The sequence below is a fragment of the Aythya fuligula genome, chromosome 2 (genome assembly GCF_009819795.1).
Source record: "Aythya fuligula isolate bAytFul2 chromosome 2, bAytFul2.pri, whole genome shotgun sequence".
Classification (NCBI taxonomy): Eukaryota; Metazoa; Chordata; class Aves; order Anseriformes; family Anatidae; genus Aythya; species Aythya fuligula.
In genome coordinates this window covers 9786829-9801377 of record NC_045560.1, presented here as the reverse complement: position 1 = coordinate 9801377, position 14549 = coordinate 9786829, and the positions used below count along the sequence as shown (strand labels likewise).

General features: G+C 36.4%; 1 protein-coding gene across 1 annotated transcript in view; it reads left to right on the top strand.

Annotated features, from left to right (window-relative positions):
• Window positions 1-14549, top strand: part of PTPRN2 (protein tyrosine phosphatase receptor type N2) — a gene marked incomplete at its 5' end in the record, with an annotated part of 646773 nt that overhangs the window by 600756 nt on the left and 31468 nt on the right. The window contains one exon of the mRNA XM_032183394.1: window positions 2732-2809. Coding sequence (XP_032039285.1) covers window positions 2732-2809 — 78 coding nt within the window. The remainder of the gene's footprint in view (window positions 1-2731; window positions 2810-14549) is intronic.

The following is a 14549-nucleotide window of genomic DNA, read 5'->3' as shown; positions in this document are numbered from 1 at the left end:
TTTTGCTTTATTTTGGTGAAGTGAGAGATCTCAGGGATTCTTGAAAGAAGGTAATGACTACTGACATAAAAAAGCTTTTTACTTGATCCTTGATTAGTTAGTTTAAAACCCATTACTGACTTTATTTCTTTATTCAAACTTTTGTTAACTTTGATAGATTAAGATGCTGTTGGTGTTCTTGGTGACCTTGAGAGAATAGAAAAGAACATAACAAAAACATTGAAGAACTGTCCTTCGCTGTCGCCTGCTCATGTTAATTTGAATGTGACCAGAGTAGTGATTTTTTACATTTTTCTCAAAATACTCAGCCTTAAAACAGTACATATAATAGAAAATTGATGAAACCAGGAATTTCATTTAATTAGTTTAATCTTTGCTCTTACTGTTGTTTAGTTAAAGATCATTTAATAGTGTGATAGGGCTTTCTGCTGCCTTCTATTTGCTCCAAGCAAGAAGAGTTTCTGCTCATGATTGTTTTCTGCACAACACAATGTGCTTGGAATGTAATAATTGTAGCTGTCTTTTGAATTATTGTTAAACTGCTGATACACTTCACTACTCTGTGCTTATTGTAATGTTTGCCACGTTCCAACAGCACCTTTGTGACAGAGGTTGATTAATGCTGAAATGCCAAGATTGTCCTATTCCTGATTTATCAGCTGAATGTTGAGAAGTATTTCTTCCATGACAGCGCTATTTGCATCATCCTTGATTTCTTCTGCCTTTGTTTTCTGGCATGTATATATACAAAAGAATTTATTTTAAGGAGAAATTCAAAGTAAACTATTATTTTTATAAAGTTGGGTGTATTCACTGTTGGTTGTTTCCAAGTCAGGCTCTTGAGCTCACGAATAGTGAGGTGATGTCATTTTCATGTACATGCAGCTTACAGCAGTTTCTATGGGGAGTTTTAAGTCCTTCTCAGTGCAGATCACTTTTTCTAAGCTAAGATTTTTAGTTACAGTGCAGGAAAACATTTAAGCAGATGATTAAATCCTATGGATCTCTGTGGGATTCAAAACAAAACAACAGAAATTATTTCATCCATCATAGAGCAAAATAAATTTTAAGCCTGACTTTGCTTAATCGCATTTGTTGTTGCTTTCAGTGTTTAGTTTGGTGCCTCAATTCTGAAAGGAAACAAGCAAAACAAAACAAAACAAAAAGAAAGAAAAAAAAAAAAAAAAAAAAAAAAATTGCCCATTTTGAAATAGTTCCTAAGTTTTTTCTGCTAATACTGCTTTCTGAAGAAAGTTACTTTTTGACTTTTTTCCTAGTGTCAAAATACCTGCAGTAGTAAATGTCCTGCTATCAAATTGCTTTTGTCAAAAGGCAAGGTTGAAATTTGTTTTGAGCAGTTGCTTGTTGTGAAGAGTTATTTGCTGATCAGAGGAGCATCTTAATGAAGCTCAGAATAAAATGATGGTATTATAGACACTATGGTCAAGGTTTCTGATAACCATGGTGAATTAGAAGTGTAAGCTTTTATTCCAAATGGCTTCAAGTGACTTCATTTTACCTGTGTTGTGTTGTCATGGAGAATTTTAATATTAAGTCTGGTTTAATTATACATCAGAAAATTAGAATCATAAAAGGGTTTTCTTCCTTTTTGCAACATTCATCATATTGTTGTTCTGTTAGAATAACTTACATCTGTTCTTTATGGTTCTTCCCTCTTTTATGTTGCACATAATTATGAGGTGCCTTCTTTTACACTGACATGTACCATCACTGAAAATTTTGATAGGCTATGAATAAATTCAGTAGATTCCTGATAATGCAAATGTGACTCACATTCATTCTTATTCAGATCTTTATTTATAGAAGAAAATCATGTATTGAAACAAATTTTGCCTTCAGCTACATGGGTATAAGTTAACTCTCGCTGTTGTCAGTGTCACTGAGTCACAACCACACATTTGGGAGCTGAACCAGGTCTTTTTTCTTTATGTTCAAAGTTTTGTATTGCCCAGTTCAGGTTTAGAATGAGTTTGTTTGTTTTTTAATCCCATCAGCAGATCTTCTTTTTCAGCAGAATGGTTCCTATGATTTAGAACCAAGAAAGCCACCCATCACTTCAAAAACATTCATTGTAACACACTAATCCTATTTACTCTTGATGGCTTTGTTTCTTAGATTCTTTATTTTTTCTGCTCAGTGAATTTTCTGCTCCTTGAATTAAATGGTATAATTAAGGCCTTTAAGCAGAACTTCCTCTGTTGAGGCCAAATCCATGCATTTAGACAACTCAGCTAACCAGAAAAAGCCAGAAACTGAATTTGTTCCCCATTTTTGCTTTTTCTGAGTTACATGTGCCCTTGACTGGCACGGTGGAAATGGAGAACATATTTAGTTGTGTGGAGCATTCTTAACAGTCAGTGTAGAAAAATGTTTCATATGGCTCCTAGGTTGCTATGAAACCACGAGTACTGATCTCAAATAAATGCCTTTGTCAACCACCATGAATGATCTTACGCTGCACACTGAAGACATAGGCTGTTGCTCATCATGTGTGCTGATATTCATGTGGTAGCATCAGTCTTTTGTGGAAAAAGGTCTCCTCTGAGTTTATAAATAGAAATAAAATTCTTTGCTTGCCAATGAAGGGTGGAGGGGCAAAACAGTCCTTCAGGAAGTCACTTGTTAGTACCCTGGCATACTTTCTGTCTCTAACACAGCAAGGGATTTTCCTTCAAACAAATCCAGTCTGTGTTCTCTTTCCTTATTTCAGATGGACCATGACCCCCGAAACCCAGCATATATTGCCACCCAGGGCCCTCTCCCTGCTACTGTTGCTGACTTCTGGCAGGTAAGTTAAACATCTCCTTGAGAACTGAGATTAGTTTATAAGCCATGTGTTTTTCTGTGCTTCTCAAAACATAACTAATGTAAAATCTGTTGTGCTCGAGTCTCAGAATTTGAAAAAAACTTTGATGAAAAGTCTTCCTAAAGTTTAGTATTTGGATATTATATTTTATGTATGTAACAAGCCCTGTCAAAGAAGAGTTGATCTGGAAAATATATAGAAAAAACTCAGGGTAAAGTATTCATATTTTAGTGCCAAACTTAAGGCCAGAGTCCATAATTAAACTGTTGCCAAGAACTGGATGATTTTAGAGGCTCTGACCTTCTTAAGGGCATAGTCAGAATTCATTGTCATTCTCCGGATCAAAAAGGACCCAGCACAGTTTGCTGTGGATTTTTGCATGAAAATCTACTTCTCACATGCTTTGGTTCCCCAAAATGCTTAATTTTTTACACATTTTCCCTACCACATAAAGTTAAGTGTTGAGTTAAAATCCTGCTGCATAAAGTTAAGTAGATCCACAAATTTTTGCAAGGCTAAAAACACTCATTACCAATGCGCAAATATGGGCTTACTTTGCTCGCAGTCGTTTTATGTGCTCGTTCAGCTCTCGGATTTGAACATACACACAGGACCAGGCTAGGTGTGTGCCTACATAACAGGCTGTCTGTTTGCATGATGGGTATCTGCATTCAGTATTCCTTTGTAAGTGTAAAAGTCTGCCTGGAAGCTTATGAAAGCTGTTTATGGAGGAAGTGTTGCAGCTAACTAGGGCTTATTAACAACACAAGCATATGTTTTTATTTTCTGTTTTGCATTATGAATTTAGAAACTTTTGTTCTGAAGATAGAGAATATCTGAGGAAAAATTTTAGGAAAGCTGTTGTATTTTAGGAGCTTGCATTCAGTTGAAATCATCGTATTTTGTCATCTGCATCACTTGGTCTGTGATTTTAAACTATTGCCTGAGCCCTGTTAAAGACAACTTTATATGCTCTTCATAGCACAATTTCCTACCATTTCTCTGATAAATTTTCAAAAAGTTTGTTTGATTTTGGGTGTCTAGATATTTAAATGCTCAATCTGAGATATTTTGGGCCTTGTTTTTAGAAGTGCAGAGCAAATGCATTCTGCTTGAAGTAAGTTGAGCAGTTGTTCCAGCCTAAATTTTCAAGTAACTTGTGATTTTTGTCTTAAATATTTGGCAATTAGACACAGTTGAGAAGACTTTTTTTTATTCCCTTGCTGAGTGCATTCCTTATATCAGGCATGCTACCTGAAAATATATTTTTTAAGTTAAACATACCAAATCAAATACGATGTTAGCTATCCTGTAATAGCAGATTTTAAATTGTATATTTTTTCATATTTGTATATTTTTACCTCTAGCTTTTACATCCTTACATGTTGAAAAATTATACATTATCATTTTTAAAGGAAGCATTTAAAGAACAAACTTTTATGAGCATTGCTGCCAACACAGAAATCAGAATTAATCATCCCACCATAGTATGAAGAATATATTTTATTCTTCTACCATTCTAAATTGAACAGTTAGGCAACATATTTGCAGAGAGAGTGACTAGAAATGAAAAGTTATTTCTTCGTTCTGTGACCCAAGCTGTTTCTATCCAACTCCATTGTCAAAAGTCTCTCTCAACTTCTGTTCTTCATGCCATTTGTTACTTGAATTTCTTCGTTTTCTTTCACTTTCTTTTTGTTCTCCTTAGCTATTTCTCATCCCAGTAAAAATCTCTCCATCGGCACCAGGTCTGCTGCTTCATGGACACTATTTGGCAATATCAGCTGCTTCCCAAGTGTGGCTATGTGTCCACTCTTCATGTGATATACTTGATATGTGATATTTTACTGGTTCTTCTATTGGTTTCCATTCAAGCGTATTTGTTACATTTATTTTGATGATGTTTGTCACTTCAAAATAACAAGCTTCCTATGTCAGATTCAACCATGACCCACTTTTCTTTGGTTGTTTTTTTTTTTTAAACTTCCTGCAGATCACATGTCAATATGCTGGTTCAGTTGTTATGGTTAATGTCCAGATGCAGGAGCAAAGTTTATATCCATTTTTCACCAAACAGTAGCTATTTAAGATAAAGAAAGGCAAACCTGAACTTGCTAAGGAGAATAGGGTATTAACTCCTTTCGAGGCAGAATTCTTTGATGTTCACTTGAATACAGTTTTCTGTAGTTTATACACATTGTGGTACTGCCACCAGGGATTGTTTGAATTCAATTATTCATTCCTGAAACATCTTCTCAGCGGTTCTCCTCCCTCTCCCTCCTCCACTCAGAACCAGCTGATACTGAGCTGTGCTTCTTTCTTCCCCGTCTGTATGCTCAGTGAAGTATTTATCCTACTGATAGTAACAACAGTGACCGATTCCAGAGCAGAGACCTGGGATTAATCTGCTGCTCCTTGTCTAAAGGCATAATGTCATGCTTTAGCAATTCCAACAGAGACTCTTGGAGTGTGGCGTACCCTTTGCCAATATTTACTAGATCTATTGCTTTCTCTTTTTGTAGCCTTAGATCCTAGTTGCATGGTGGGCACCATCCAGTCAATTTTTCCTTGTCTGTAAGGCTACCCCAGCAAGAAACAGGTATAATTGTTTCCACTCCTGTAAGCAAATCAAGCTGTTTTCTCTAAAACACTTGTCTACAAAGTATTTGTTTAGCATGAAAGCGTAAATGTAAAACAACTTTCCTGGCATTTACAGCACAGCTGATATCCATCACAAAATCTGAACTGCTCCTGATCTGTCCTGACTATCTAGTTTTCATGCTAAATTCCAGACACACAGTTTCTAAATGCAGTTTGTCTTAAATTTGCATTGGATTCTTCCACCCATCAGTCATGCTATATTATACTTTGTGGGTTTTACTTTGGACCAATTTTTTGTTGGTCTGATGGACCAAAGGCATGTTGGCAGGGGGTAAGGCTATGGATACTTCTGGATCTCTTTTTCCAATGTATTTGCATGCAAAAGGAACCCAGTTCCTGAGCTCCAACACTGTTCAGCAGTGCCTGCTCTTCTTCATGTCTATGTTTTCTGCATGATCATGTGGTCACATTCATTATCTCTATTTAAGACCGAACAGATTATTTAGTTTTGGATAGTCTTTTTTCCTGTTTTTATTGGCAGGCCCATCTACAACCAGTTATGTTGATCCAGTGCCCAGTATTTTTGTGCAAGTGCTGTTAGACACTCAGTAATCAAACTCCCATTTACTACTTTCACGTTGCCGGGATCTGAATGAAGATAGTGTCTTCTCTGTCTTCCAGGCAAAAATCTTTCCTAAATCATTGCTGATGCTTTACCCAAGCTCATCCTGTTTAGCATTCTTACTCCTGATGAACAGATCCATACCTAGTACCCCTGTGGGACAGGAGAGGGACCAGTTTCAGTCTTCTCACTAGTGATCACTTCTTGAAAGATTATGTCCTTTTTGGTAATGTGAGGAAGAACAGCAGGTATTGTTCTTCAGTCCCATCTCACTTAGGCCATTAGAGCTGGTGATTAGATTCAACATTTTCTGTACATTTCTGTTCATTTGGGTTTTAATGTTAGTCTGAGAAGGATTAGCTTGCTGGAATTTTTTCTTTCAAAGATGCAGTCTCTGAGCTGGAGATAGTCCAAATTCTTGTACATAGATCATTTTCAAACAGTTTTCAAACCAACTTTATTTATGTTGTAAAAAATAATAGTGCTAAAGAAAAAGACATGGGTCTTAGTGTGGCTTTTACAATGCTTTAAGGCCATTTCCAGGCATCAGACTTGCACAGTTGTCTGCCCCTCTGTTCCAGTTCTCTTCTCCAACCCTTTATATCTTTGCCATAGCTCTTATCAGCCAGCAAGCCCGAAGTTAGTTCCAACTTTTCTGGTTTACCTTTTTCTTTGAAAACTTTCTCGCCTGCAGCAGATGTGTTGTCAGTCACCTCATTGATCTGTTTTGCCACAGGGCTTCCTAATCTGTCTGGTTACTCTGTGTTTGCGGCTCAAGCAGAGATTTCATCTCTGACTGCATGTCATCTCTTAGACTGCTCTGGAAATTTTCCAGCCACTACTTTAATTAATTTTGAAAGGCCTCCAGCTGATTTAGGTCTTCTTTTAATTTCATCTGGTCTTGTTTTCATCTCTTTTTACCAATTACTATTTGTGAGAGATACTTCCTTCATTGATTCTATTTTGGTTCAGTGGGAATTCCACCTCACAGTTCCCTTTCTTGAAAACTGGATGCCTCTTCTCACATGGTATTAATCCATTTTTACCTGAGTGGTTAAACAATTTGCCAGGTCTGTGTGTTGTTTTCTTCTCAGCTGGAAAGAGAATTCATCATCAGGACAGGGTTTTGCTTTGATGTAGTTCCATTTTATTTACAAAAAAAAGTATGGAGTTTTATTTCCTTGAACAGAGACAGAATCAAATAACAGGCAATGAATTCTTTTTTTTTTTTTTTCTTCTTTCACAGACCTCTTTTACCCAGTATTTTACCCCCAACTTCTCTTTCAGCTTTTTTTCTACCATGATCACAATGTTAGGTTGTCGAGCTGTGCTGGTGATTTCTTTATTCCTTTTACATATGTTTTTTTTCTGCTTATCTTGATTAATCATCTTGCCTTGATTAATGCCTCTCTCTCTGCATTAAGCATATCAGTTTCTAGAAAAACTCATGGGCCCACATGCTTCACATTTGTCTTGTTTTTGATGATAACTTCTGTAATTTCAGTTATCAAGCTCCATAAAAGAGCTTGCTTGTTTCTTGCATTTATCTTGAATGAAAGGTGATGATTTTGTCCAGCAGCTTCAGTGAGATTTCACTGAGCTCTTTCACATAACACTATTAAAATTCAACATCTCTTTGAACATAATTCAAAAGAAAGAGGACGTAGAACATTTCTGATCTATAACAAGTTTTCGCAGCAGGAGTTCCATGTTGTGAATAATTCTGGAGGCATAAAATTTTATTATTTTCCATATGTGCTGGGTTATAATTCCATGAAGTATTTGACATGAAGTACATGCCTTAACTTTTAAAGCATTCTAAGAAGACTAGGGATGATAATATGCAAGAAACTGTTCCTTGGAGTTAGAATATTTAGAGCCAACTGTCCTTACACGAAAGAAATGTTCTTAATTATGCCAGTTTTATAAATTGCATATCTGTTAAAGTTCATTGTCTGAAAATGGAGGTTTCTTTAGGAGTCCATAAGCTTTTCCCGCTGGAAAATACAGTCTTATTCTCCCTTTAGAACTGGTAGTACCCACATTATGCTTTGCTTTTATTAATCATCTACCCTTCAGCCTTTTATTAAACATTTGCCCTTCCTCTTCTTGGAGGGAAGCGCAGTTTCACTACTTTTTTTTTTTTTTTTAATTTTACCACAGTAGGTGAAATAGAGGGAGGGATGAAGCAGTTCCTGCCAAGTGGCCTCGTAATTTCCCTGGAAAATCAAATCAAGTATGATATATATTTACATAAGTATTTGTTGTCTTTCTGTGATTTCCTGTGTTCATGACCAACATAATTAACAAAGTATATGAACATCGTATGACTTCTATGGAAGGAACAGAGAAATACAATTCTCCTTATTTGACAGAGAAACAAAAGGGTTCAAAGGACCTACAACAATGAGCCATCGGATTAAATGCAGTCAACAATTATAATTTGGACTAGGAAATCCCCAGCCCTTTTACCTGAAAAGATCTGTAGCTCAGGCCAGATAGTTCTCCCAATGCCTTAATCCCCCTGGAGGGTCCCAGTCTGACTGGAGTCTTGGAGCAGGTACCACACATGAACAGTGCTGAATCCATTACAGCACCCGGAGGACAGACTGCAGGTGTTGACCCTTTGAACTTAGGATGCTCTTCCAGGATATGAAAAAGAGCTTCATCTGACATGTTTTGAATCAAATACATGATTTTCATTACCCCATCTTTCCTTCACTACTCACCAATACATGAAATATTCTTGAAATTGAGATCTTTGCTCTTCTTGTTAAAGACACACTATTGCCAACTGCAGCAGAGGTTTGTGCTGTTGTGACTGGGGCCTCCAGCTGGGCATGGTGAGACCTCATCTCTGCTCCTTTGATTATTTTCTATTTTTATTGCAAGACTATTAAATGTAAATTGCAGAAAGAGTCCCAGGAGTAAAGACCAAAGCCCTGATCTGAGCCATGGAATTCCATTGCCATTTAATTTTCATTGCCCCCTATTCTGCTTTTCTAAATCTAAAACTATTTTATACTATTTTTTTCTACCTATATTCAATATATTGTCAGAGTCAGTTCAAAATTTGTCTGTCGTTTTACTCCCAAATCACACCAGCATGTAAAGAACCCAATTCCTGAATTTCAGACTTGAGGACTTGATAAATGTTTGCATGTCTGTTTGGCACCATTTGCTTTTCTCTTCCAATTTTGCAATTCAGAAAAACAAATACAAAATACTGACAGTTGATTGTTTCCTGTGTTAAAAAAGATTAGTCATCAGTGATCTCCAAAGGCAAATCCCCATGGACAAAAGACCATGTGGCTGTAGCTGAATGAGTCTCCTTGCAAAATTGGTGTTCCAAGCCCATGGGTTGAGTAAGAGCAACTGTACCAAACTCTGCTCTGATTGCTGGTTTCTGTGTTCCCAGTTCAGCATGTTTTGTGAATGCTGAAATTAATTTTCAGACTAGATTATTTTTCTCCATTTTGTTCATCTGTGCAGAACACAACGCTTTCAAGCAGTCTTGATTCCCAAGTTTTATTTTCCTTGCCTGGAACAGGACTTCCTGCATGTCTAATCAGTTTTCACCTTCAGAAAGAAAAGCAGATGAAAAGAGAAACAGAGCAATTCAATGTGTAAAATATGCATATTTTAATTTAATAAAAGAAAAACAGCAAGGGAGAGAGAGGCACAGAACAGTAGCCCCTAGAGCTCTAGTAACTTATCAAGCCATGTGAAATAAATATTGCATTAGGAATTCCATAGGCGTTCTGTGTAGGAGTGTGCATTTACCATGCTCACTTCTAATTAAGGCTTAGGTCAGAGAAGGTAATTAGAAGTGGTCCTTTTAAAAATACCCCTTTAATTTTGGAGTTCCACCTCTCCAATACTAAAGTGAAAAGCTAATTTATGGAAGTTCTGGTGAGACTGTCCCCTTTTAATGTGGTTTTGTCAGCACTGCAATACTAAACAGAGTATTTAAATTATTTAATAATAAGGCTTGAGTTATCCATCTACTGAGAAGAATAAGAGCAGTTCATGTCTCTCAGAGACAGCAGAAGGTACAGCAACACATGCAGTCATCTTGAGTCTGCCTTCCTCATTGACTTCCAAAGAAGGGTTGTTGCAGCAGCAGGAGCATAATGCATGCAGCCAGCCTGACTGCCACCTGCTTATATATGATCTTCTCTGAAGTCATCACTGCTGCAGTGTGGCTGCTCCTGGCCAGACTGAGGAAAGCTCTGAGTCATAGCTCCTGAATTCAACTTCAACATGGAGTACTGTTTTCACGCGGCGTATGGAATGATTTCCATTCACTTCATGTTTTAAAATGTCCTTTTAACTGTAATTTCTAATTAAACATAAAACGTATAGCTAATTTTTAAAACTATGGATTTTCTTGGTCCTCTGGCACACCTATGACTCTGCAAACGGACACTGATTTTGGCAGATTTGACCCATTTCACATCAAAAGGCTAAGCTATCGTCAACCAAAATATTTTGCAAAAAGCTTGTTTTGCAAGCAAACAAAATTCTAAATCCCCAAAAATATTTTTTTAAGTTAAAAGCTCCCCTCTTTTCTTTTAAACTAATTAAAATGTTGAGGTTTATTTTTAAAATATTCCAGAAAATACCATTTTCTGACTGTCTCAATACAACATTTTCTATTTCCAGTGGAGAACTTGAAAGAAATTAGAGTTGAGATGTGTAATAGGATGTGTACAATCTGATCCTGTAAGTGGTAATACCTTACTTGTTGCAGTTTTAGGAATTGTTTTTATTTTTGTTGATTTTTGATCACCATTAGGAATTAGAATTTGTTTGTTTGTTTTCCGCTTTTCCAAACAGTTACATTTACCAACTATTTGGGAAACTTAAAAGACAGAGAAGGTAGATTCTTCAGTTTACTGGAGATCTCTTTCAGAATGCAGCTGGTGTGATTAGCCTGTTATTTTTAGTGAACAGGCTGGATTTAACCGATTTTCCTAGTTATTTTCTACTTTTAAATCATCACATTTTAGAAACTTCTCCACCAGTCCCTGTCAAAAGAACAGCATCTGATTGGAACACATATCTTATCATTTCCCTATCACTAAAACAAAGAAGAAAATGGCTGAAAAGGGGTTTTGGGGTGGATCCGTAATTATAAAAAGAAGTTTCAAAATGATCAAGTGTCTGACAAAAATAAGAGGATTCATATCAACTATTTTATTTACAAGCTAGTAAACAACAGAATTTGTAAATATGCATACAAGCTTTCAAAAATGCTTGTTTTATAGGATTTGTGGCAGTTGTAGCACTGATTCTGTTTGTGCCTTTATTTTTTTCCTTATTTGAAAAAGCAGTTCTGTGCTCCTTTACAAGTAATTCATACTAAATTTAATTCTTCCCAATGCAGAAGTCCTTTGTATGGGACTGGCATGCTCGATAGCCACAGCATGCGGTCTCTCCATGTGGTGGGTTTCATCAACAGGGAATCCTGCGGATGTCAAATGCACTGCTCATCTTTGGGTTGCAGGATTCAGCCTTTAATTTGCAGTAAATGGAAAGGGATGGTGTTATTCTTGTCTAAGGAATGTTTTGAGAATGATGCATACAGCAGAACCTCATTAAAGATAATTAACATGGCATATAGGCTGAAGGTAGACATGTCACACAATTATACAGTTTTCCCTTTTCCACAAAGCATGCACTGCAGAGCTCTATAGTTAGCTCTTATGCGTAACTCAGACTTTATCACTTTCATTCAGAAGATTCCATTCCACGTTCTTTTCCTCCAAGTATTGCCATAAATTACAAACATGAAGCTGCCTATGCAAAGTGATCTAGAGAAGTTTAGTTTTATATGGTTATTTGCCTAACAGTAGTTAACGCTTAGAGCCTAAGGCTTAATTTTGATAGGCTCTACACAAATACCTAAAAAGAAAAGCCTCTGCCCAGAGGACCTTACTTTCTATTTAATTTAGTATCATATACAATAGCTTACTTTCAATTGTGGAAGCATATAAAGTTCAGAATTATGTGAATTATTGTGAATTTGTGTCTGAACCTCCTTTTTTCTTCTCTGAGCCCAGACAAAATGTCACTTTGGTAACCAAAGGCACTTCCCCAGAAGCTGTACTGGTGCTGTACAGACTGAGGCTGTGCTACCTGCTCCTCCAGTACAGGGACGCACTGGCTGGGGCCACCTCCTAGCACACAGCCCTTTCTGCACACTGGGCACAGCAGAGTGTTGGGTGTTGGGACCTGAAGTGCCTGAACCCATCACCAAGTTAAAGATGGGGTGATGAACTGGCCACAGTATAAAACTGTGAGCTGCCTCTAACTTACCCCTCTTCTGCTTTATTTGGCTAGAAATACAGATAACATCCCCATGGTCTAATACTTAAATTATTAAGGAAACAAATAAGAGTGGTAGTCCTCAAGTCGCAGCCTGTGAGTCTTAGTAAAGATCCCATCTCAATGGTAAGCACACAAGATGCGATGACAATTGCTTGTAACAGGGGTGATGCCACTACATTGTATTGCCTTCTTGATTTAGTAGATTTGACTTCTACATTTTCGCGCTATGACCTAAAAGAAATATTATACCCCGGAGTAACTTTGAAATTGTTTGTTTAAATTAACTTTCATTTGGATTTATGCTTAATGAAATCTTCAGAGATGCAGACAGCCCCTCTCTAATGAAATGCTGTATCTTTGAACCAATGAACAGGGCTGCCAAACTGTAAGGATTCCTCTCTAAACGAGTGGGCTTTTATAATGTTACACTTGGGTGGCACAAGCAGAGTGCTAGATGATTAGTTTATGGTCTAGATCATTGTATTTTTATTACACTCATAAAAACTGTGTTTCTCCTCATTTTCGTAATGGCTTCAATGAGCTTCTATACCTTCTAGAGGCACATTAAATCGTTATGTGATGAAAGTACTGATTTAGTGGGGCTAGTTTTAAAGTAAGATACATGTTTTGAATTCTGATCTTAGTCTGATTGCTAACTAAAAAAGGTGAAACTATGATAGAATGAATGAAAACCAATTCATCTTCCTTACATACAAAGAAGGTTGCCAGCTGCGGTCTAAAACAAATGCAAAGACAAAAAAAGATACAAATGATAAATCTGCATCTGTCTGAAAAAATAAATTATCTATCAATTTATAGCATTTTTTGGTGTTTTTGCAGTATTGTCAGTTTTTTAACAGGAGGATGAGCGGATTACAGATAGTTTGATTTGAAAAATCTTTTCAAGGGAAAAAAAAAAAAAAAAGAAGTTTTTTTCTATTCCTTATATCCAACTACAATTTCTTTCCTCAGTTCTATCTATATAAATTATAAATAGCCCTATTCTGTGCAAACCCTAGATTAATTTCTCTAAATAATTCTAAGCTGTTTTTAAAAGTTATTTCAATTATGTTACAAAATGGAAAAGAAAAGAAAAAAAAGGCAAAGAAAAATGCTATTTGTTTCTATATATGCAAGCTATTCTTAAAAGAGAAGACAACATCATTATCCATGAATAGGAAACCTTTTATTTGATATGTAATTAAAAAAAATAATCCTTGAATTGAATGTATCATCTCATCTTTGCACAGTTTAGACAAAGGCCTTTTTTGTTTACAAAATTTACATGTCAATACAGTTGCTTATAAATATTTCTGTGAAATAAACATAACCCTTCACAAAAAGAGTAGTTTATTCTTCATTCAGTAATTTTATATGCTAGCAAAAAGACAATGAAAGTTGTATGCAAATATAACATCAATGTACAGCGTAATAATAACAGTTTTTAGTCATTATGCTGTTTGGTATTAATTCATAGGAGCCTTTTTGTTCAGCCATGGGCTGTGTTTGGAAGGGAGATGCACCAGACCAGAGTATCTCTGCTTGTTCTGCTGTTTGTGTGAGGCATCCGCAGATCTTTTAGCTGAAGATGTGTTGGATTCCTGTATCCTGGACCATGGCTAGTCTAAATTGTTAGGAGATTGTGCTGATAGCAAAGATACAAGAGTTTCCTCCTGTTTCTGCTATACCTGTGCTCTGACAGTGCACGGTTTGCAGCATGGGTTGGGCTTCCCTTGTAGCTCCAGAAAATGAGAAAAAAATAAAAGGAAAAATAGAAAGAGGGAAGAGGAGTGGGGGAGAGGGAGAGAATGAAAGAAAAATAATAAAATCAATGAAAAAGAAAAGGGGAAGGAAGGAAGGAAGGAAGGAAGGAAGGAAGGAAGGAAGGAAGGAAGGAAGGAAGGAAGGAAGGAAGGAAGGAAGGAAGGAAGGAAGGAAGGAAGGAAGGAAGGAAGGAAGGAAGGAAGGAAGGAAAAAGAAAGAAAGAAAGAAAGAAAGAAAGAAAGAAAGAAAGAAAGAAAGAAAGAAAGAAAGAAAGAAAGAAAGAAAGAAAGAAAGAGAGAGGAGAATAAAGAGAAAGTAAAAAAGTAATGCACATTTGCAGCAAATCTTTTGTAATTGTGTCTTTGTTGTTTAGGTGCAACTTTTATGATTCTTTCAGCAATG